The sequence below is a fragment of the Cyrtonyx montezumae genome, unplaced genomic scaffold, assembly GCF_038088225.1.
Source record: "Cyrtonyx montezumae isolate F1298 unplaced genomic scaffold, pur_monq_1.0 scaffold_7, whole genome shotgun sequence".
Classification (NCBI taxonomy): Eukaryota; Metazoa; Chordata; class Aves; order Galliformes; family Odontophoridae; genus Cyrtonyx; species Cyrtonyx montezumae.
In genome coordinates, this window is record NW_027072078.1 from 15269519 (window position 1) to 15294863 (window position 25345).

At 37.0% G+C, this 25345-nt stretch overlaps 1 protein-coding gene across 1 annotated transcript in view; it reads right to left on the reverse strand.

Moving 5' to 3' along the window:
* Window positions 1-23448, reverse strand: part of CERKL (ceramide kinase like) — a 47908-nt gene extending 24460 nt beyond the window's left edge. Inside the window, exons 1-2 of the mRNA XM_065750484.1 lie at window positions 23220-23448; window positions 1185-1427 (exon numbers count right to left, since the gene is read on the reverse strand). Of these exons, the coding sequence (XP_065606556.1) occupies window positions 1185-1427; window positions 23220-23448 (472 nt within the window). The remainder of the gene's footprint in view (window positions 1-1184; window positions 1428-23219) is intronic.
* Window positions 23449-25345: the final 1897 nt, after the last annotated feature.

Sequence of the window (25345 nt, forward strand, 5' to 3'; positions counted from 1 at the left end):
ACATATGGTATCACTGCTCCTGATGGATGGAGGGTAATCTGGGAACAAAACAGACATTTGCTTCTTATGCAAATGTCTTTGCTTTTATGGGTAGCTGGAGATCTGCAAGAATCTTGGCACTTCTGCAGATTTCGATATTTAGTGATAAGGCTTTTCAAAAGGAGCAAAGGAAGGTATGTTTCAATGTACAATTTTGTTTGGAAAATCCAAAGCACATTGTAAGCAAACAGTTAATGGATGTTACCTTACTTTCTCTGATATCTGTTTCTGACAAAATAACTTGCATTTAACTACTATAAACCAGCATTGGAAGTGCCACAACAAACATTACCAGAGGTGTAAGATTTGAATTCTATAATGTGTCTCAGGGTTAAAACTCCGGCTTATCTGTTAATAATCTATTATAAGATAGACTGTTTTTCTTTCATAATATATAAATTGATTTGTTGTGGTCAGTAAACAGAGATATTTTGAACATAAATCAGAATTTGGTTTGTGTTTTTCTGTTTCGCTTTAATCACAGGTGCGCTATACTGCATGTCTTTCCAGAACTGATGGTATTAAATAATAGTGAAAGGGTTTGATCTGTTTTTGTGTTTTGCATTGTTGTTTCCACCCCACACACACATCCTAAACAGTGAACATTTCTAAAACTTGATTCAGTTTCCATAAAAAATACAACTATCATGAGTTAATAAAGCAACCCAGAACTGTTATTAGTTCAGGCAAAACCAGAAAAATAGTTCCAAAATAAAGAATTGCCTCTTTTCACTAGGCAATGTCAATACACTTTGTAGCAAGTTACAAAATAAGAGTCTTGCAGAGCCTTAAGAGCATTTCTACCTGTGACTTTATGGAAAAGAAGAAAAGCTTTTTACTTTAGCCTCTAAGAATCTGCAGGTCTCAGTCTCTGAAGAATCAGCTACTTGATTGCAATGTTTGAATACTTCTAAGTAATAGTATCAGATGCAATAACAGCATCCTCTTCTACAGATGCATTAGACATTGTCACTTTCTTAATCTGTGCACTTCTCAATGTAGAATGTGAGTAGTAAACATGTTCCAAAAACACAAATATATTTGTGTTTTCATTTCCACAGAAAAAAAGTTTTTCTAAGCTTCATTAAACCTCATGCTTTACCGACAGAAACAAGTCTGAAATAATATTAACCTTAAGTACTTACCATTTAAAATTTCCTTTACACGTCTAAACCACAAATGACAATGATCTTCACTGAAGTTATTTAAATGGATAGCATAGTCTGTTAGCTTATTTTCTTCTTTATGCAAGCATTTAAAAATAGTGATACCCAACAAAGTACCACCTTTCTTCTGTCCTACAAAACGGCGACGTTTCAGTTTTACAGAAAACACATCCTTCATTTCAATGATCTCCTCTTTAACCCCTAAAGCCATACTGGAATCACCTGTAGGGAAAAAATATATATATTACAAACTATGAGTTAACTAGTGGTAATTATCTGGAAAAAAAAAAAAAAAAAGTAAAATAAAGCAAAAAACAGCAACAACAAAAACCTATTATGACTTCATCTCTAGCTTCAATTATTCACAGAATCAGAAAATCATAGAATCATTTGAGTTGAAAGAGATCCTTGAAGGCTATCAGATCATCAACATCTATAGCTAGATCAGGTTGCTCAGAGCCCCATACAGCCTAACCTTGAATATTTCCAGAAATGGGGCATTCACCACCTCTCCAGGCAACCTGTTCCAGCCCCTCATCACCCTCAATGTAAAAAAATCTTTTTTCTTATATCCAATCTAAATCTCCCTTCTTTACATTTGAAAACATTTTCTCTTGCCCTATCACAACAGACCCTGATAAAGAGTCTATCCCTTTCTTTCTTGTAGTCCTCCTTTAGACACTGAAAGGCAACTTTCAGGACTCCCTAAACCTTTCTCTTCTACAGGCTGCTACATCTACTCATTCCTATATCGCCCATCTTGTCTTTCATTTTCAAATTATGAATTTGATATAGAAGGCAAGCAGAAGAAAAGGCCTCAGAAGCTCTTGCAATAGTTCAAGGCCCTTAGCCCAAGAAGAGTTGTGTCAGGCTGGAACATGAAATGAAGGCTCCCTTGTCCTGGGGCTGTCATACACAAAGGCCTTCAGCTGCTGACACTGACATACAATGTCAATAGTTGCAAGTGCTTTTTTGAGATCTATTAACTGACCTACTGTGGTACAAGCTTTTTCTGTTCCTTTTCTGCTCCTTTAAACTGCAAAACATTTGAATCCTCAAAAGCAAACTAATTCGAATACATAGTTAGAAAGGAAAAAAAAAGTCATAATTGTAGACGATGGATATTCTGGACAGGAAAAGAAAAAGTCCTCTACTATCTATGTAACTGCAGCAGATGCTACATGCTACAGACCAACAAAGAAAGGTCTCCCTACAGCCCAAGGCAAGAGTTGCTAGAAATCAGATACCTTTTCCAATTGTTGCAGCAGCTCAAATGGTTTCTAAGTGGAAAAGCTAAGTGGCAGGGTGTGTGATGAATGCCATGCACTGAGAGAATGCTCAGGGCAAGGTGCAAAATGGTCATGGTGTCCTTCCTGGAGACATGAGCAGCACAGAGACTACAAATTCAGGTATTGCCTTCCTCAATACACCACACTGAGTTGACAGCCTCAGTCTAACTTTCTTTGAGTAGGAAAAGAAGTCCGCATCAGCACCTGCAAGGCTCTGATAACAGCATTTGTCAGCACCACTGACAGCGACCACGTTTCCATCGGAGCCCCGGGGGCTGCATCCAACACGTCCAAAGGGTGAGTTGGTAGTACGCAGGAACCCTACCACTTAACAGTTGACATCTCGGTTTTTACCAACTTTACATAGCTCCTCTAAAACACATGGGGGTAAGTAGTCTTTTAGACCTAAAATGAACTGCTTCTTAGACACATCCTGAATTCCTTTTATATACATACGTACACACACATATATATGTACATATGTGTGTATATGTATATACACACTTGGTATCTGTCTTAACTTTTAAAATCACATTTTAAAGAGGGGTCTGCTCATCTTTTTCCAGAAACACATGCTTTTATGTACAAATTTCAATGAAAATTCCAGTACACACTTAACATTTTAGGAATGTGAATAAATGAGGACACATGAGATATAATGACAACTATCCTGCAGCATTAACAAAGCCACAGCATTTGTTCACCCAGACCAATATAAATATTTCATGTTCGGGTTTTTTTGTTTGATTGTTTGTTTTTAAATATCCTGTCAAATAATATTTTGGGTTAAATTATTAGCTTTGCTGAGATACCAGAAATTCTGTTACACTAATGTTATACATACAAATAATCAAATGGATTACAAACACTAGCCTATTTACCTGCACAGAAAAAGTAAAAAAAGTGCACTAAAATGCTCTTTGTTCTTTCATTTTATTCCATAGAATGACAGTTAGTCTTAAGTCAGTAACACCTGCCTCATCTTGTCTTCTCATGCTACTATTTCAGCAATATTTTTTATGGAAGAAGGGGAAGCTTTACAAGCAAATATTTTGACAGTCTTGTGTTGCTTAGATGCACATCAAAACTTTAGATAACCAAATAATGCATTCCTACTAGACAGCTCTACACTTCCATAAGCAGCATTTTACTCTAGCTGTTTTATTGTAACATACTTTCAAACACAGCTTAGAGAAGTATATAAACTATATAAATACTGAAACATACAAAAGCATAATCCTCAAATTTTAAATTCCAGAGAAAATACCAAATTAAGCTAGTAGGATCAGGACAGTCAACTTTTACTGAGATTGAAAAGAACTTTGCATACAATATCCCACAATGTTTTTAATCTTCTATTTTTAATGAAAATAAGATAATTTCTAATACAGTAAAATTCTATAAAACAGGTGAAAATTTAAGTCAAGCTATATTTATAAAATATCTCTAATGTGTAATAACAAGAAAAGTTACTTTAAAAATAAAGTATGCGTTGGATTAGACACTTTTTAAAACTTTACCAAATCAGTTTGCTAGTATCACATTGGTTACTGCTAGCTTTTTTAGGACATTAACTGCCCTCTCACATTACTTAGAAAGATATTGAGTACCATCTGTTCTTGCAAAAGATTTAAGTATACATCTATTAAATAAATAGCATGATATCTAATTCAGTACCCACTTCTCATTGTTGTATCTTCTGAAAAAAAAAAAAAAAAGTCAATTTAATTTACAAGGAATAAAGATAATCTCTTCTACCAGGATGCCCTGTCATCATGAGAACAGAGAGGAAACCTGTACAAAGTAGGTTACAGGCGTTAGGAAGACTAAAACTAGCAGCACTTAACATCTAACAAAGATCTAACAAAAACAGAATATATGGTACTTACAAAAAAAAAATTACTATAAGCCAAGAGCTTGTCTAAATCAATCTCAGCACATCTGTCTGATGTAGCGCATAAACAGGATTAGAGTTGGATTTATCTGCTTGACACTAATTGTACTCACAGTTTCTGCACATGTCCACTTTTTTTTCCCCCAAATACAGCATGAAAAGAAAGCCTGCCTGATATATGAATTTCTAGGAAGTTTTATGCCACTATTTTTCCTATCATTGATTTCAAAAAATAAGACTATCTTTAATAAAAAGACTATATATAAAAATAAGACTATATTTAATAAAAAAGCTACCTAAATACACCATACTAAGCTAAGTCAAAGGGTGAGATACTGATGCACTCAAATACAGTTTAACTGTAAATAGTAAATAATTTTAATTTATTAAGTGTGAAATTAAGCTTTAAAAAACAGATTCTCTCATATTTACAGCAAAACTGATCAAAATATACCCAAGAAACCAAATAGTACAACAGAAAATAAAACCGTTTGCAGAAGTATATTATTAAGATATAAACACTTCAACAATAAAATGTTTATTGAACTGTTATCCTACAGTAGAGGCCCAACATTTAGAAGAGATATCTGAGAATCTAATTCCTATAACAAATATCTGAAATACACTGAAAAGAGAAATATACAATCAAGGTGGGTGTATGGTTCAAGTAAAAGATTTAAGAATAAATAAAAATGGGCTGTGCTCCCTTGCTCGTGAATTCTTCCTATGATGTTTAGAAAGTCATTTCCCCACATAACTACATTTCATAGATAAACTTAGTGTACATTTTATCCCATGATGCTTTGAAAGTTTGTTTCATTAATAGTTCATTGCTATCTCTGAGTACAGTATAACATAATATATAAATAGAAACAAAACCCATCAAAAATATTAAAAAAAAATACAGCAAACAATCGTAGTTTCTTCAGATCTTCTTACACAGCATGGACACTATTTTCAAAATTACCATTCCAGATATACAGTAAAATATAATGATATTAATATAAAAAATACATGAAATGAAAAATGAAATCTGTTTGGACAATGTGTTTACAAATTTAGGCTTAGAAGTTCTAATTTTGAAATAATAACATTAAATAATGTCTAACTAGTGCATATAGGAAAGCAACTACTAACTTAAGCTCATTTTTCCCCTTAGAAAGTGCAGTGGAGTGGCGTGCCATTGTTTCATGAAACCACTCCAGTTTTCAGCTACAACATTGATTAAGAAGGGTCAGCAATGAGAACTACAACAGAGTAAGTACAATCATCCTTTCCAAAAGAGCTGAAAATCATCATATAGTTTGTCAGGCTATTCAGTATTAGTTAAGCACTCTAAACATAAGACAGAAAAGCAATTTTCAGAACATCTGAAAGTTCAAGAGATTTCTGTGTCAGAAAGACAGATCATGCAACACCTTGGGAAAAATTTGATGCTATGCCTCGTACTCTCTCCCATAAGCAAGAAAGAAAACATCACTGCTTGGCCAGAATATAAGTCAATGAGATGAAGAAAAGGTGAGAGAAGGGCCAGGCTTCAGAGGGGTTTGTGCTGTTTTGGTTTTTTTTGTTTGTTTGTTTTTTCTTTCTTTCTTTGAAGACCACCTTTACACTACTGCACTCCTTTTAAGTGATGTTATAAAAGATGTATAACTCAATCAAGTCCCTAGTCTAGAAGAATGTTTTCCAGATTTTTTGTAATGATCTCCTAGAGAATGAAAAGAAGTCCAGGAAAGACTACAAAGTACAGAAGAAATGCATCTCAGTTCCTCCAGAGTCAGAAAATAAAAGCAGGGTGCAAATGCTACCATCATATTTTCATGCCACTATTTTCTGGCAGGAACAGCTGTAATCCTTCAGGGAAGAAAATTGAGCTTAAAAGCATCTGACAGGAATATAACCAATTTACATTCTCCTTTAGAAAATCTGAGGGTGAGGTTATGTATTTTGCCAAGCCAGTGCAACACCTTGCTGCTAATCCCTCTTCCAACAGAGGCAACTACCACGTCTGTGTAACCCAGTCCTTTCCTTTGTGTTGTGTCTGGCACTTGCCAATCCCAAGCTGAATTAATTCAACTCCCTGAAGTAGCACAGACTGCAGATTTTATTACATTTTTTTTGCTGGCTTAGTCTTTTGACAAGCTGGTTAATACAGTCAGTTAAATGCAATTCCTACAAAAATAGGGATGGTTTAGAATGGTAAGAAAATACAGAGTAGTTCCAGTTCGTCTTTATTCTATCTCCTTGCATCAGCAGGAATTCAACATGGCTTGGTCAAGGTGAAGTGCCTGCTCACTTCAAATCACTAACTCCACAAAGATCATGCAAGGACAGATGAACAAGTCAGCAACTACTAGGAAAGATGCACAGTGGTTTCCCAAATTTTTTTATAATTTTAAATATATATACATATATATACAAACTTCACTTTAAATATATATATATATACATACATATACAAGCTTCACTTTATAAGCCTATAATAGTACATAAAGTTAGTTCTGTTGAATAAAAAATTACCAACTATTTTAGTATAGCAGCAAAAGGCACCATGACAATTATTCGCTATTCTTGCCTAGTGAAGCCATTTTGAAGGAAAAAATGTCTGGAATGTGGGGTACTAGTGGGCTCACTCGCCTCTATAAAATTTAGTTTATTTAGATGTCCAGGAATACATTCCTGCACATTTGTACAAGCATAATAGTCCTATAAATATAAAGATTAGGAAGGAATATTATTTTCATAACGAATTAGCATATCCAAATCAAATATGTTTCAGTCTCTATCTATAATAGTCTCTCCCATGGTATTTTAGTGCAATTAGTTTAACATGAAACAGTTTAAAAAGCAGAGGCCAGAATCCCAACCTTCTTTTCTTGACTCAGTTTTACAGATTAGTTGCTTTTTCTGGCCTTTCATCCTCCCCTCTCTTCTCTCTCCACATTTCAAATTTATCTTCACAAGATTGATTGACAACTGGTTGATTCCAATCTGTTTCTCCACCACATCTTTTTAAACACTAATTTTCTTGGGTTTTTTTTTTAATATCCTCATCAAACCTAGTGGGCTTTGCCACACTGTCACACCATCTACAGGAGTTGTTTTTTCAGGAAACATTTGGCACTGTCCTTGGTGTCCTGTGCTGGAGGCACACTCAAGGACAGGTAACTTTCATTGTGCCTTTAAAATAACAGCAGTAAGCAAATATCTAATAAAACAAACAAACAAAACAGTATGAAACTGCCTAACTCTAGCTTAACCAAAACAAAAACCGGAAAAAAAAAAGAAAAAAAAAAAGAGAGGCTGGAAAGTGGCAGAAGGAACACGGAGACTAAATTGAACAAGTTTAAATAATCTCAGACTTTGCTGGAGCTGACATCCTTTTAGAGTTAAGCCAGAACTGGGAAAGTATCCTGTAACCCTGATCAGGCCTCAGGAGTGACAAAGCACATAGCAACTCAGGTTGCTGTTTGTACAGCTATTAGAATTTAAGCCCTCCACAGAAAATTGCAATTAAGGCTCAGCACAAGACCTTAACACTGTTCCAAACAAGAAGATCCTCATGAAGGAAAAGTTTCCCCTTATTCTCCAGCAAAGATCTTGAAGGAGATGAAAAATAACCCTGAAGGAGAAGATCCACTAGGTTAGCCAAAAAGAAGAAAGGTAGAGAGAGATCCCAAACCTAATGCATGTCAGGGGAAGTATGAAAGTCTTTGCATTTTAATAGTTACATTTTCTCATTAACATCACATTAAGAAGGAGGTCACTGAAATTGAATTTAATACAGAAAGTTCTACATTTTACATTAAGAGTATGGCCCACATACTGCCTGATTTCATAATGTGATTGGAAAAACAGCAACAATTTTTTTTACTAAGTGCCTGAATCTCCCAGGGCCTTTTTGTAAGAAGCAGGAGTTCTGTGGCAAACAATAGCAGAACCAAGATCAGTGGTTTTCACCCTTCTGTGAAGCCTTGGCAGACACAGCCATCAGATAAAACTGATAGTTTTATGTAGACCAACAGCACCACTACCATATAAGAGAATTAATTATAATTAATTCTAAGAGAATTAAAGAGTGATCTGTGAAATAAGACATATGAGTGGGTTCTAACAACTTATGTGATTCAATACAATGGGTTAGCACAGCTAAGTACTAGAGAAACCCCAAAGAGAAAATATGAGCTCAATTGTATACTCTTCTGAAGAATCTCACACACAGAAGTTTGTATCTGATTTATGTCACAATTGAGACAATTCTGTCATTTTAGAAAGCAATTAGGAAATATAAAATTTTCCTCCTACATCCACATGACATCACCGCCAAGTCTGATCAATTACAAGTTAATAATCAGTTCTATTTGGACTCATCACAAATGGATTTACTTATTTACTTCAATCTCTAATACAGATTTACAGAACATAAAATACTGATAAACATCAGTGTCTCATGTTCAGAAATGTCAACATGTCTCAAACATTTGAATTTGTTTTTTTCTGGAAAGATATTCAAGCCAACATTTTCCTCAGGAAAATAAATAAATAAATAGATAGATAAATAGATAAACAAAAGAACCAATGCATTCCTTCCTAAAGAGTGCAATTCTCTTCGATAAACTATTGGTATTTTATGTATATTAGCAATTAACATGTTTCAGTATTGAAGCACAGCTATCAGCTACTAGTTAAGCTTCAACCACAAACTTCTCATCGACTAACAGCTACGTGTTAGGTTCAAACTCATCTCTCCTATAGAACGCTCTCCTCTCTCTCTCTCTAGGAGCTTTCCTCATAATCTCAGCCAACCTTTGTGTCTGCCTGCCCCTCCCAAGCTTGCGCAAGGGTAGGACATGGCAGCAGCACTACCAGAATCCTCTGACAAGAGCAAAACCTTTCCTTCACCACCAATGTGTTTCAGCTCACCTGCCACACAGGAATAGGAAGAATGTAAAACTACACCACTTTGCCTGCAGGGATGAATGAATCCCATTTTGTTCATGTATACCACACTTAAGGACTTAAAAGAAAAACAGGAAAAAAGAGAATTTTGTTAGATGATATTATAAACATTTCCCCCTTGCTTTTAATGAAACTGTTCACATTTCTCTAACAAACCCTGCAAAATATTTTTGGCATATTAGAAGACATATTTTATACAACACGGCATGCATATAAAAAAATGCTTAGAACAATGCAATATTTAAGGTATAGTCAGTTATCCAGTCTACAACTGAGTCCTTCACGCAAAGAAGAAAGCTGCTGAAGTACTGGATTCTGAAAGATTTCTGGTACTGCTACTACTGTTAGTATAGGGAATTGGCTACACTTAGTGATGCATAATCCTGTGACTGAAAAAATTATGTTCTCAGACTTCCATCAATTTTGTTTGTAGCTTAACACTATGACAAAGCTCTCATGAAAAAATTTGATACCAATATGATGTGACACAACTGAACCAAACCTTAATTTCACTCACAGTAAGAAATCACAGGATTAAGTAACACTGTGCAGTCTTTTAGAAAAGTTTATTGCTTCCAGATGGATGCAAGTTTCCTTTCAACACTGATTGTATCTTCTGTACATAGGGTGCCAATGTTGCTATAAATATAGACAAAATGCAGTTATAAAGATAAATTATTAAAATATTGACATAAACAGGATTATACAATTCTACCTCCTTCCACAAACTAAGGACAGCAACATTAGAGTTATGCATTTACCAGAGACATTCAATATTGAAACATGCACATCCATTTCAGAAATTACAGTTCATATTTGAACAAGCACAAATTTACAAGGTATCCATAAAATGATTTCTAATTCAAAATGCATGCTCTTTGCCCCATGTTGTGTAGTGCCATGTGTTTCACTGCATGGTGCACACTACCAAGATGTCCACCTGTGCCCGTGTATCTGTGCTGCAAGCTAAGTATATGCTTATTTAATTTAGCAGCAGAACTGTTGAATATACTGCAATACACTTACACTGAAATTAAAACTAGAATCGTAAATAATAAATGTATTAAGGTAATCACATTTCAAACCAAGTGCACAAGATACTGAAAAATATATCAATGGCTCTGTAGTAAAATGATTTAATGAAATAAAATAATTGTGGGGAATAACTAATAAGCACATATAATAGTATTTGAGAAATCAAGATACTTACAAAAATTATAGGAAAGGTTGTTACTTTTAATTCTTTCAATATATTATGTTGCATATTTCAGGAATTATAAGACTATTGCTAGCAAGTCATTTATAACACATTTGAAATTATCACAAGATGTTAAAAAATCTAAAGACCTCCATCATTTTTAAATATGTGCAATAACCACTGCATAAATTTGAATAAGTTAAAGTATTTAAAATAATGTGCAGACTGCAATGCTTTTTGAATAAATTATTAGCATTAAGTATCATGAAATTCAAAATTAGCTATCAATATAAAAATAACTTGTAAATAAAAACTATTTCTGTGCAAAGTTACACACAGAAATGTATTTATTTTCTGACAGGCATATCAACTGCTTAGAAATTGAGAGTAACAAAAAAAAAAGCACCAATGTCAAAAACATTCCATGAAACAAACAAAAATAAAACTTCCTAAGACTTACATTTCACACTTAGGCAAGTACTAAGCTGACTCCTAGTGCTTTGTTTTTAAGCAGATTCCTTGATATTTCCATTTACCCCTCCTAACATCAGTAGTGTAACTGTAGCTGCACACCATATTTACATATTAATTCCTTATTGCCATCACTGAAGGCAACTGGCAGCTAAGCATGTAAATTTAGAGACATTTCCATAGTCTTCTTAAGATACTTGGGGAGATGAGTAACCATCACACAAAGAATCACATGGACACAGCTGGGACAATAAAGAATGAAGAATAACAAGAAGTATGAGGATCAAAGAAAAAGGATATTGATCAACATATTGCAGATGAGTTTTCAGTGTTCTAGAGATGCATATCAGATGACAAAGATACACCTTAAACTTCTGAAGTTTTTACTCTTCCAAAATGCTAAATGGTAGCAATACATTATCTGGTCACAAACCTAAACATCATCACTATGAGATTCAATTGCAGATCCTGATAGTTTTACTCATAGCATACATATCCTGCACACTGTTGCAGAATCAGAGAGATTCATATTCAGAGTACCCATACAGCAGCTAACAAATGCACCTTCAAACTGGATTCAGCAGCAGCAGCAGCATAAGTTATTTTCACATTACTTCAGAAATAAGTCAACTAGCTACCTCCACCATTAAAGCTATTCTACAGCCTTTTTCAGTGGCCTGAGACTAAGAAAACTCAAGGAACCATGCCTTTGACAGAATCTTATGTTACATATTACAGATCTTATGTTACATGTATCAGAACAGTTTCCAAACTCATTAGGTAGGTTCAGCCTAGGAAGAAGCATACCAAGAGGGTAACAATATATCTACAGCTAAAAACATTAAACACTGAACAACAAACCAGGGAAAAAAATATTTCAGAAAAATTCTCATCATCATTCATTCATCTCCCTCTTCTAAAACTGATCAAGTAGTCATTAATAAAGATTGAAAAAAGTTCACAGTCTGAAATGGTTGACACAGAACAAAGTCTATGTAATGGATGTAAACTCCTTACAAATAAAAGGCTAGGCAAACACTGAAGTTCAAATTCTACCAAGAAAACTTGCTTAGCACTGCTTAGAGTTACAGACTAGTAATGTGTGTGTTTTTACATAAAATAGCATTTAAGTATAAATTAGCTGGTTTCTGGTATGTAACACTACCAATATTGGCTCAGATCAAGAGTCCATCTGCCCCAGTATCCTGTGTCAAACCATAGCCATAAGCAGATGCTAAGAAAAGAAAAGGAATAAAGCAAGCATTTATCTATTTTCCCCTAACACTTTTCCACTGCCCACCTGTTTTCATTTGGGATACACTGAACTGACTGGTGTCTTGGTATGTAACAGCACTCAAATGAGGCCTTCAGACTTCATACAAATCTATAAAATCTTTTAGCATACATCATAACCCTAGCAATAGATTCCATAGTTCTTTTCCTCACTGTATCCTTTTGTTTTGAACGGGGTCCTTCTTATTTGATACACTTTACTTATTATGTTGAAAGATAGAAAGCTATGGCCATCTGCTCCTTCCTTGCCCCATCTTAGCTCTCTCTCTTTTGGATTAAAGAGTAATAATCCTTAACATAATAATTTTTACAACAGCTTAAGTGATAAATGATATTTTCCGTAGAATAAACTTATGATTACACACACTAGAAATGGCCTAGTGGCAGCAGCTGAGCTTTGATCCCAGGCTGATGACATTCAGAGACCAATAGTTAATTGTATTGACTCTTGGTTCACTGTCACATCTGTAAAATGGACATATCTCTGAAATTGCACTGTAGGATAGAATCAACATCTAAATGCTTTTCCATTTCTACTTTAACAGCCCCCAAAAATACAAATTCAATGTCTCTGTTTTTCCATGTTTATCCCATGCTATTTTTTCTCTTCTCTGCCCTCTTTCCCAACCTCATTGTTGATACCAAAGGCATTATGAAGTCTTCAAGCAATTTTCATTCCACTTACTAGACAAAAAAAATAAAAAAGTAGAAGTAAAACCAATCAAACAAGAGAAATATATTTAAAGACAACTTTCTTTCTACTAAGTTTCATTAGTCTGCATCTGCACACAAACTAATACTGTTTTTCTGTTAGTCTTGCAAATGTAACAAGCAGTATCTGCTTTAAGCTATCTTGCTTAAAGATAGATATAAAGCATATAAATCATCTTCAACTCAGTATTAAATTTCTGTGTGTACGTTCCACAAGCAATTTCCACAAAACTTGTTAAGACCTAAGGACAAAACTTCAAAAACACCACCTGCTAGTTTCCAAATGCAAATACAAAGAAAATGTATTTTGTTTCATTTTTATTTGTACTGGAGTAAAATAAAGTAAAAACCAAGCACACAAAAGAAAGAGAGAAACCAATAAACAAGTTTATCAGGTACACTTTACCTCTATTTAATATTTTTTATGCATTCATAGTTGTTACTCATCCTCCTACACAGAAGATCTATGAACAAAAAAGGATCTGGAGGATCTTCCCAGCCTTGTTTAAAAAGCACGTCACAGAAAATTGACAATCAATCATAACATTTTGTGTGCAATATTCCTAATCCTTCTATTTCCTCTAATAAAAATAATACCAAGTTAAAAATACACATCTATCTAAGATCTTATCCTGATTATTGTAATATGTCAATACATATAGGCTTGCCTTGGAACATACAATAGAAATTGCTGCACAGTACAACAAACCTGTTTAAAGTTTGAAGTCCACATGAGTTACCACCATCTTTAGCCACCTACCTGTCAGTGTCTGACTCACAAGTGCTATTGTAATTCTGATCCCTGTCTAATCATCTCTCCATTGTTGAACCACACAGATATTACAGAGCAGGCCCTGGGGAAGCCTGGTCCCACCCATATCTGGCTTGTCAGATCTGGCACTGCTTGGCAGGCTGGGCCATCCCAAATTGCACAGTGACCAGCTTACTAAGCAAATGTGCTTTCTGCAGAAAATACCAGGCAGTTCACTGGATTTTTTCTCCTATTTATTTTTAATAATTAATTTACAAGAATTGTCACCTAAATTAAATAAAATTGTCTTTTTCTTAAAAGCCATTTTAAAAAGCCTACAACATTACTTTGATAATGCTTCATTAATTGTATTTCTGCTGTACTAAATAAAACAGAAAAATATAAATACAATTTTTGAACCTCTTCCAAATCAGGGATTCTAATGTAGTAATGAGCATTTAGCAACTTAAACTCAGTATCTGCAAAACAGCATTGTATTTAGTCATCAGTATTTACTGCTGTTACCCTTAGCATGATGGTTTGTATGTGAAATTTTGTTTTTCCAAGACTGCCTGCACTGTGTAAAGATCTGTTTCCAAGATACATACAATTGTGCAGCACATAACATCTGTTGCTTTGCATTTTCTGAGCTTTGCAAAGCATAATTTCCTATGCACACTTGAGTGTATGAACAGTATGACAGAAGGGATATATGATCACAGTTCAAACAAACTCACAGCTACAGCAACTATTTTGTGCTGAAAAGCATCTCAGTAACTCCCATCTTGCACTGCCCAAGTAGACAGAAGCCAGGAAAATCAGTTTAGTACCAAATTCTGCCCATGAATTGACCACTTGCTTAGAAGTGTTACACGCAGGGAAGAAACAGTCACATGCTAGATGAGAGAATCATGTAGTAAACTGAGTTATTGTGCCCCTTTAGTCAGAAATTTAGTACAACTTGACCCCTACAAGGAAATGAGAGTTTGGGCCGAAGAAGCTGCACCAGATCTCACAAATAAAAATCAGAATATTCTTCCAGCAGATCCCTTCACAGAAGGATTACCACACAGCATAGGTTATCATAGGAAAATCCTGACCTAACATTCTTTAAACACTTTTTCCTCTCTTTCTAATCCTCCCACCCACCCCCTTTTTTATTTTAAATGTATTTCTCTGTGACTGGTAACACCAGCAGACCCTTCTAACATAAGAAAAGCAAATGATGGCCTGCAAAGCTATCTTTAATACTTGAATATTATCTTGGGATCATATGATTCATTACATTCTTAAAGCACCAATTCTATCAAAAGAAAAAAAAGAAAAAGAAAAAGAAAAGAAACAATTTACAATATTCTACAAACTCTGGCTTGGAAAACTTCCAGATTAAGCATGGCTTGATGTATTTTCTTGGTTATGCAACTGAAAGGCTTAATCTCTAACACTCACAATACAGCATTCAGTGTTTGGCATTCTCGATGCACCCTACACTGAAATATTTATCAACTTTCAGGTAGGATGATGAATACAAAATACAAGAAAAAAAAATACAAACACCTAACCATGGAAAAGTAAACAAAGGGTATTCTTCAGTCTTAAATAGAAGCATACCAGGAAAACCTGGGGAGGGAATCAAATCAGACCCCCCCCTCTCAGTCTCCAAATAAACATTCTGAACCGCTACCACTTATGAACACAATAAAGACAGAAATACAGTTCTGTACTTCTGACAAATGTGGTCCATTTGATGGTCAAAGAAGATAAATCTAGCCAACACTGTCCTACACCATACTTGAGCTACTTCCGAAAACTAAATAATGGGGAAATTGGATGTTGTGTAACACAGCTTATTGATTTTTCTCTAAAGAAGAACTATTGGCAATTATAGCACCACAACACTTCCAGGTTTGTGGAGAATTTCTTGTTTCTTCACTACACTTGTGTTTTGTTGATCACTCCACAAGGACACATAATTGGAAAACAGTCATTTTAAGAAGCTACACATTCTTATCAGTAGGAGTGATGCATTTTAAATCTGCATACTTAGAGAGTATGAGAATGTAATAGGTTTTTAGTTTCAAGCAAGAAAGATACAAATGCATTTTAAATATATTTAACTCTTTTTTTCTCTAGAAGCTTAGCCATTAAAATATGAAGTAAGTTACTTTTAGCTTCATAATCACATTCAGAATTAACACACTGGTAAATAACAAGGCAGAAGATGACGTTACATGTCAATACACAAAGCAAACAGAAAGAATATTCTTTCAAAATACTGTCTTATATGTTTAAAACTGCAAACAGTATTATGTGAAAGCAAATACTATCTCTATACAAATATACATCATAGGTTGGATGCAAAGTAATCTACCATTTTTTCAAATAACACAAGCTCAGCATGCTGGTTTTTGTTTTGGTTGTTTTTTTTTTTCCCCCAGAAGGCCATAGTCAAACAGTTTGATAATAGAAGTCCCACAAAAATGTTTTCAGTTCTCCAACAGTGAGCACAAATTGAAAATACCAATGCCCTTAACTTTTCATTATAATCTACATAAAACTCAGCTCCACAGCTTTTTCCACATGTGAAAACTCATTTCACAGCATGGCTATTCACCCAAGAGGAAGAACAGCCTAACAACCCCCTTTTGGTTGCATCTACAGGGTTGTGACTGCAGTGGCACACTATAGCTTGCAACATCACTCAAGTCAGCTTCACGTGCATATGTGATCCTGAACTGTAACCACTGTCCAAAGGATAAGCTGTACTTCACCCAACAGGGAAAGGATTCCTAAACCACAAAAGGGGAATTCTAAAACTTCTTCTCTAGAGAAATAGTTTGAGAGACACCATCCTAAACAGACCAAGTAAACAGAGGGAAAGGGGAAGTTCTATTCATTTATTTCAAGCTGACAGTAAATTTAAATAGTAATAATAACAACAACAATAACAATGAAATGACATTTTAAAGGGTCAATTTATCAACTTTAAAGCAGCTCTGTAATATATCAGACTATACTGAAATCCAATTAACTCAAAAACCTGACAGTTAATGACTGTGATACAGAAATCAATTCAGAAAAAAAAAACATCTTAGTATAATGCAATCCTATAGGAGGCCCAGCAATAAAAGACGAAAAGGTCAAATTTTGAAAGGAAACAGCAGATACCACCACAAAACTAGCAGATGTTCCTAAAGGATCATCTGTACAAAAACATAAGCATATGTGAGAGAAATCCAACACTATCGTGAAATCAGTTGCTGTCTAACATAATAGCAGTTCCTTATGGCAATATGGTACTACATGTATCAGATATTCAACACATTATGGCTTTTTGTCTGCACCTACTGTTACAACAGAAGTCGTAAGTGCTAAGACCACTGATTTCCTTGAAAGGCAAATATTATCTCCACGATCCACTAATACTAAGGCACGCAGACAGCCACTTCTTTAGGTTTATATTCTCAGATCTTCAGTCATTTAGGCTGTTTCATTCTTTGCCTGAGAAGGATACAAATATTTTTGGAGTACTACCAGCGTTGAAATAGAAACTTACCCTGGAAAACAGTGCATAATACAGTTGGATACATCTAAGTGAAACAGTGAAGCAAAAGAGACACCTTGTATCAAGCACCAATCTCTTTGCTGGTTGGTTGTTTGGGTTTTTTTGTTTTGTTTTGTTTTTTGTTTTTTCCTGTATAAAATCAACAATAACTACTGGCTACCTGCTGTTCCTGTTAGATATATATAACAAAAATGTATATATAGCAATTATTTAATAGTAATTAAATACATATATAGTTTTTTAAAAAATCCACAGTGAACAGAAAATTTTTAGGAAAATGTTTTCCTAAGTTTTGTTTATTTTGACTCCAACAAGAGCAGACAACAGACTTCATCTTATTTCTGTTTTGTCACTGTAAAATATAGACAGAAATGTCTTCATCTTTCTGTCAAAATACAAAATAAGAGAATGCAACAGAGCATCATAATTCTGAGTTCTAGCCCATCTGTCACCACAAGCAGTCTCAACCCCAGAGGCCAGGTGCCACGAATTTACTGTGGCAGAACACCCCACCAGACAGCAGGATCCCCACTGCTGCCCCACACAGGTGCTACACAGCCCCACTGAGGAGAGAAAGAGCTGCAGGCAAAGTGGGCAGGCAGCAGCCTTGGGGCCCAAGTGGACAAGCTGATTATTCATCAAATTTGTATTTATTTCCTGCAGACATTGTTGAAAAAAATAGAGAGAGATAGAGAGAGAATGAAAAAGAGAAAGTTTGAAGTTTAAGGCAACTTTACCAAGGTTCTGTAACTTCTTGGACATTTACAGAGCACTGCAAAATTGAATGCTTTGATCAGAGGCAACTGCTAACAAGGGAGTGTGAAAACTGAGATAAGCCTTCAACACCTGACACAATTGAAATGATGTAAAGGAGCAGAGGAGAGGGATACAAACCGGGGGACAGTATGGTGAAATGACAACCAAGAAAAGATTACAGCAGCATCTAGAATACGAACAAGGCAGACAAAACAGTCAGTGTTCCTCGAAAGCTGAAGAACAGAACAGATCTAAAACTGAGGTATGAAACTGATGCTGAGAAAATAAATTTGGTGGCATACTCTTCTTAATGGTTTAAAAAGTACTTTAACTATCAATGAAGAAGGGGTGCTTGTCCATGCTAGTGCAAGAGAGCTATCAAAGGTTGGTGAATACCTGAACTTTTTTTTTAAAAAAGGAGACACATACATGTAAATTCTTTGCATCACGGACTGCAGTGATTACCCCTCACTAGCCAGGAAGGCAGGACTAATGGGTAAAGAAGCTACAAAAAGTGCATGGCAAGGCTGCATTATTGCTTAGCACAACAGGAGAATGAAAACATAAACCTCACCACCTTTAGCAAAGTCTAAAACTTGCCATTTTATGGGCTATCAGAGCTTTAGGATAACAAAGCACACAATATCACCATCAAATATTTTTACATTAAAATTCAAACACCATGAAGAAGATTTATTTGTGTAATAAATAACAGCAGGATTCCATTATTTCAACCTCAAGTCACACTGAAGTGCGCATCACTGACATGTTTTAACATGCATGTAAGCTCACTCAAACATTAACACAATATGCAAGACTTAGTATAGAAAGTTATTCTGTGGGGCAAAGATTTTACTACTCTTTCTCTCTTTTTGGATGTAGAGAAATAAAATACACAAAAAAAAAAAAAAACATTATTGGATCTGTGTGCACTTAGACCCCTTTCAACAGATGCAGAGAGGTGCATAAACACATGGAATATGAGTAAAACAACAGAAAACACAATTGAAGTAGTTCTGCATGCAGCTAGCTATGAGGTCTCCCACACTGACCAGCCAGCAAAAGGAAAAAGACACACAGAGAATCAAGACCTTATGTCTATGAGTCACTTGAAATAATTAACTTCTAAAAGACTTCTAATTAATATACTTCTCTTTTTTTTTTTTTCAAAAAAAATATTGTAGTTTAATGAATTTCTTCACAGTTTGATGCAGCATTCATCCAAGAGACATTTATTTTATGGATATCTATGAAAAAAATGTAAGAGTATCTTACACATTTTGACACCATGGGATCATTTAAGACTGTATTGTTTCTCCTTCAATTCACATCTCAGAGCCATATATTCATATAGTACATGTGCATTATGCTCTCACTTATATTATTTTTAAATCTCTTCCTCAGAAATACTTTTTCTATTTGCACAATACATAAACCATTCTGGCAAAATTATGTTCTCTCCACATCAGACATAAAATCAAAAACTCCTAAAATGACCAGCTTACAACTTCAGTGCTTCACATTTGCAACAGCTAGTTCCCACTTCCATTATTCCTGCCTGATCAACAGACTGACAGATGTCTTACTTCAAAGATCCCAAACAGACTACTGGTATCCATTTCACCCACATCTGTTCCTAAATAGCCTTGGCAGCAGGCCACTCTCCACTCAGAATTAATTTTAAGTCCTTTATTGATAACTCTTCCACTGTTTCAATACATCAGTGATTTTTTCCTTATTGCTGCACTTAGATAGAATATTTATAATTTCAGATTGTAATGAATATCAGCAAGATGATACTATGCATACTTAGACTACACACTGACCTTTTTTTTACTTCACTATTGAAGCATATTGTCAATAATATATTAACCTCAGTATTGCTCCAGAGCACTTTCTTGCCAGTCAATTAATTTAGAATATTTTGTTCTACTACTTATATTATCTGACAGGTTTGGTACCCAAATATTCAGCCCAGTCTACTTACTGTCAGTCTGAGAGAATGAGTTCATACATCACAACCTTCAGCCAAGTGCACTGAACGCACAGCAAACTACACTTATAAAAAGGTTTTCACAACTAGCAAAACTCTCTGGGCTTCCCATATTACTAAGTACTGAGTCTGTGCTGATCTTGTTCTATTTCTTATCTGATAGAAATTTCCTACAAAACTGCAGTTTTCAATTTGGAAATTCTGTGACAATCTTTAAAAAGATGCTGAAGGCTGTAAGGAAATATCAGGATTAAAGTTCTCAGTAGAAGCAAATAAAACAACCCAACCCCCAACCACCTCCCCCCCCCCCCCCCCACACACACACATTTTATTAGAAGAACAGAATAAAGAAGGATAAACTGACATTATATGAACAGAAACTGTTCTAAAATAAAAATAATCCTCACATCCACTAATGCTAAACCCCTGCATTTCATTAAACTTAATCAACAGAGGAAAATATTGCATCCTGAGCATCTCTTCTTAAAGGAAAATATTTTTTTCCCATCATTCAGTTAAGTTTATTATTTTCTGAAAACTCCTAAAAATCACATATAACATTCAAATCTGCATTTCAGCTAGCTTTCTCTTTTGTGGCTTTGAAGCAGCACCCAGAAAAATTTCATAGAATCTGGGGCTGGATTATTAATGCAGAGTGGAAAGACACTTAATTTCTGTGAATGTTATGGCAAAGGAAAGCCATATGGAAAGAAACTAGAGTAAAAACTAGTAATTAGTGACTGTGAACTGTGCTTTCATCACATCACCTGATGCATTTCTAAAGCAAGCAACCTGACCTGTGTCAGAGGAGAAGGTTGCTGGAGCACAGGCTAAGCCCAGCACCCTGAGCTCAAATTGCAGCCTTGGGGAAAGGGAGGCTGAGTCCCACTTTGCACTACCTGCCTGGCCCCAGCCTGAGCCCCCATGATCAGTTGCATCACTCTTGCCCAAAGCTCTGTTAGAGCAGAGGGCACGGGGAAATCGTCACTTGGTAAGAAGAGGTAACAAAACCCCTCTGGAGACAGATGCTGCAGAAGACAAAGTAAATGAGAAATTGAGCTTGGTAACCACACCACACACTGACCAAGAGCTCCACAGAAACAGTGCAATGGTGCAGAGCTATACTTACATCAAGATGTAGGTGACTGAGCCCAAGACAAAGAAGAGGCCGCATACTAGGGATCTGAAGCTGCAGCTTTGAACTGACAGAGCCAAGGCTGAGTGAGCTACCAGACAATGGGAGTCACAGATTTGTGGGTTTGGAGAAAGTACACTTAAACAAAATCGGGGAAACAAACTATTCAAAGCAAGTTGTTCAAGCCTTCAACCATCTCCCATGCCTGCTAACAGCTCACCTCAAGTATTACACTGCTGTTACACTGAACAAGACCATCATGGTCCTGCAGCCTCAGTGTACATCTTACCACTAGTACTTCCTACTGGAGTACAAAAGAGTCAGAAAGAACAAATGTCCAAATTACATATCCTCACTTGACCTCTGGAGTTGCAAAAGTACAGCCATCCTGACCTCCAGTGCCCAAGCTGGAAGGAAAATCAGAACAGCCTTCCTGTGGATCTATCCCTGCAAGGACAGCAGGCCCAGCACAAAAACCCTCAGCTCCCACTGAGCTCAGTTACAGACCCCAGCAGGCAAGCACAGAGCCAGCCCAAAAGAATGCATCATTGGGATTCTGCTGACTGCTCTCCAGGTAGACCACTGAGTTCCCATCACAGCATGACCAGAAGGGATTCAGGAACAACCTGATAGTTTTCCTTTTAAGATGTTTTCATTCCCAAAGAAAGCTCATGACAGTGCTGGTATGGTCTTGGATGGCACAGTGCTGAGCATCCCTAGTGATTGAAGAGCTGAAAATACTTTTATCATCAGTATATTGATATACATATTTTAAACATCAATAGTTGACATTTAAGAATTTGGAAATCCTACAGTAAGAGCTCATAGACTCACACAAATCTCAAAAAAGACAACACTGCCTTTTCCACTGAGGATAATAAAGAAGTAGTGCAATGAGTGCTTCTCCAAAACAACAATATTCAGCAACCCAGTATGACATAGTAAAAATTGAAATTTTAGAGAAAGTTAAGTATCAGCATCAATTGAACACATGTGCAATAAGAGCCCAAATCTTGGTGTAACTGACAACTTCTCAGTGTTGCCTTCCATAGGATTCCTGAAGTTCTGTCATCCACAACAGGCTAGACTTCAAACACAGCACACTTTAAGACCTTGTACATGGAACTAAATAATTCATAACTGACACTTCAAACCACATACATAAAGACCTGCATATAACCCCTGCCAGGGAAGAGGAGTGGCCTCAGCACTGAGTAATAGCACAACAGAAGCTCCTGCCTCAGCTGCGCAAAGCAGGGCCATGCTAACACTTACACAGGTGTCACCAGAACTGAGAGTTCTGCTGAACAACAGGTATTGAAGTCTGAGTATAACAATGCAACAACACTACCATGAGCCAGCAGTTGCACACAACACACCAGTTTTGCTGGAGCAGCTCTAGCGTACTGAGTGGAGCATAATTTCAGCTATGGCTGAGCACACATTCCTCTGCAGCAAGTTCCTTCCAAAGCAATACTACAGTGAACACAGTGTGTGGCCCTGGACAAACCACCTGTGCTGTAATGGAACACAGCTGTATGGCCAGAGTACCACAGCCCTGGAGCACAGCCCTGACATGTCCTTCCCTTATCACCATGAGGTCATCTCAGTCCACAGGCACTTGGATGAGTGCATGTGCAGTTCTGAAAGAAAGCTTGAGCTCTCAGAGTTTTCAGGAAGAAAAAATAAAATAAACAGGACTACTTGGACAAATTAGAGGAGCATGCCTTTTATGCTTGATTTTTTGCACATAACCACAAGCAGCACACCTCGCAGCATGCTGCTGCAAGGAAGAGCGAGGCCGGCCCCACCGTCCAGCAGAGCCCGAGCAGTTCCCATTGCCGCACGACGCACGTCGGAGTTTGCACTTTCTGTCAGAAGTGCGGCCCCTTTCCAGGAGCAGCTCCGCACACAGGCCCCTCGTAGAGCCGCGAGCAGCCGCACACAGCAGCCCGGTGCCAGGACCCCACCTCCCTGCCCGCAGCCCGGCCCGTCCCACCTGCGGGGCTCTCGGGCACGATGGGGCTCCAGCGCAGCCGTCGGGCGCTCAGCACCACGTCGCAGCTCCTCTTGTCGATCTCGAAGATGCCCCTGAGGAGCGGCTCCTCCTCTCCCACCGGGGGCACGGCCACCAGCGGGGCCACCTTGCGCCGCCGCTCCTCGGGGGCCGCCCTCTCGGGCCGTGCCCGGCTGTGCGGGAGAAGGAAGGGGCCCGCGGCGCCCAGCATGGCGGCACCGCCACTCCGCAGCGGTCCAGCCGCGTCCCGGCGGCTGCCAGGGCAGCGCCCGCTCCGCCTCGCGGGCGGGGCCGCGGCCACCGAGGGAGGGAGGGAGCGAGAGAGGGCGGGAGGAGGGAAGCACTCGGCTGCTCGCGCTCGGTGCTTGCTCGTGCCGCTGCTGGCGCGCGGGACAGCTCCGCTCACGGAGAGACCCTCCGGGAGCAGTCACAACCTGGCGGGTGCTGCTGAGCCTGCAAGGACTTAACGCGAAGGGAAACTGCGAAGGCTTGTTTAATCCTGAGTTGCATAACGTCATGGTGTCCTATTAACAACGTGGACAGCATTAAACAAGCAGTTCAGCAATCTTGTTACCAAGGCACAGTACTAGAGATGTGACCCTTGGCTGCACAAAGAAATAAAGCAGAAAAATAAAACCGCTGCCCTTTGTGACTGACAGGAGCTTCAGCTCCTCCAACTGTGTGTCAGAATCTCCAAGATACTGTGTGCTTGTGCCTCTAAAGAGAGAGACGTCGTCAGAGATAAGCCAACTTGTCCGCAATCAAACTGGCTGAAAGTCCATGAGGTAGCACGAGTTTGTGACTATAAAGCTGCCTTCCTTAGTAGCTCCATGAACACCTGTATCAAATACTGATTACATAGCCAAGAAGAATATTGAAAGACATTTAAATAATATTATTTCTCTCTACTATGTTGAGCTTCAAGTATGCTCAGAATAGTTGCCAAGTGCACAACCTGTAAGCACTGGTGAATTTGAAGTGAGCCGCTGATTTAACTTTAATTGAGAAGCAGCCCTGGTAAATCTGCCTTTCTGAGCCATGATCACATGAAGCTTGAGGTTGCTTAAAGCTGTTAGCATCAATCTTCTTATTCTAAGTATTTTTGTCCCTTAGATCTCCTCTGCTGGGAGGTAAATACCTTGACTGCGGAGTAATCAAAAAAAGATGCAAATGAGTTGAAATGTCCACAAAGAATGGAAGTTCTGTGCAAAATACGTCTTCTCACCTAAAGATAACAGTGACAAGGCAGGAAAAGTTACAAGCTAAAAGTCAAACAACCAAACTTGCCCATTTACCTTTCCAGTACAGCAGTAAAATGGAATACAAGTGAATCAATTTTGAGGCAATATATGTTTTATAACCCCCTACTATCATTTGTATTTACTAAAGTATCCCATCTACATTCTATCTTATGAGAAATAGTTAAGTGGAAGTACATAAAGAAAATGATGTGCTAACAACTTCTGTAGGAGCATAAAATATTTTCAGTACCATCAGTGAAAGGCTGCTACTATTTCCAGAGTGCAACATTCTTCAATTAATGTCCTTGGGAGTTCCAATACTCCAAGTAATAGCAATAAAAGAGTATTATATCAGTAACTGGTAAGATACAAGTTACTAGTAGATTAAAACAGAACAGTAAAATTAAGGGAATTGCATGCTTCTTCTATGTGTTTTGTCACTGTATACAAGTCTGTGCTTTCTTGGTATCTTACCAAAATCCTCAGTCACCACAGCCCCTTAAGTTTGAGGCAGACTTCTCCCTGGGAAAATAAAAATACTATTTGATGCAAGTCTACTTGGTTTTTTTGTGAGTTTTTTATATATATATATATACCACAATTTTCAGATTGTTACATTGAACTGGGGTAAAACATAGCAGAGTCATAGTCCAATCAAATTATTTTAACCATTTTGAAGACTGAAATAAGTACTTTCAAATTTAGAGCTTCTTTGCCGTTTCTTGTAAGAAGGACTGTGTATATTATCCCATCAAAGGGCACATCTAGAAGTAGTGTTACTCAAAGAATAGGGATGATACAGAAATCACTGTGAGTTGCTCAAAGCAGCTTTTTTTTTTTTTTTTGATAGCTGCTCATGAGAAAACA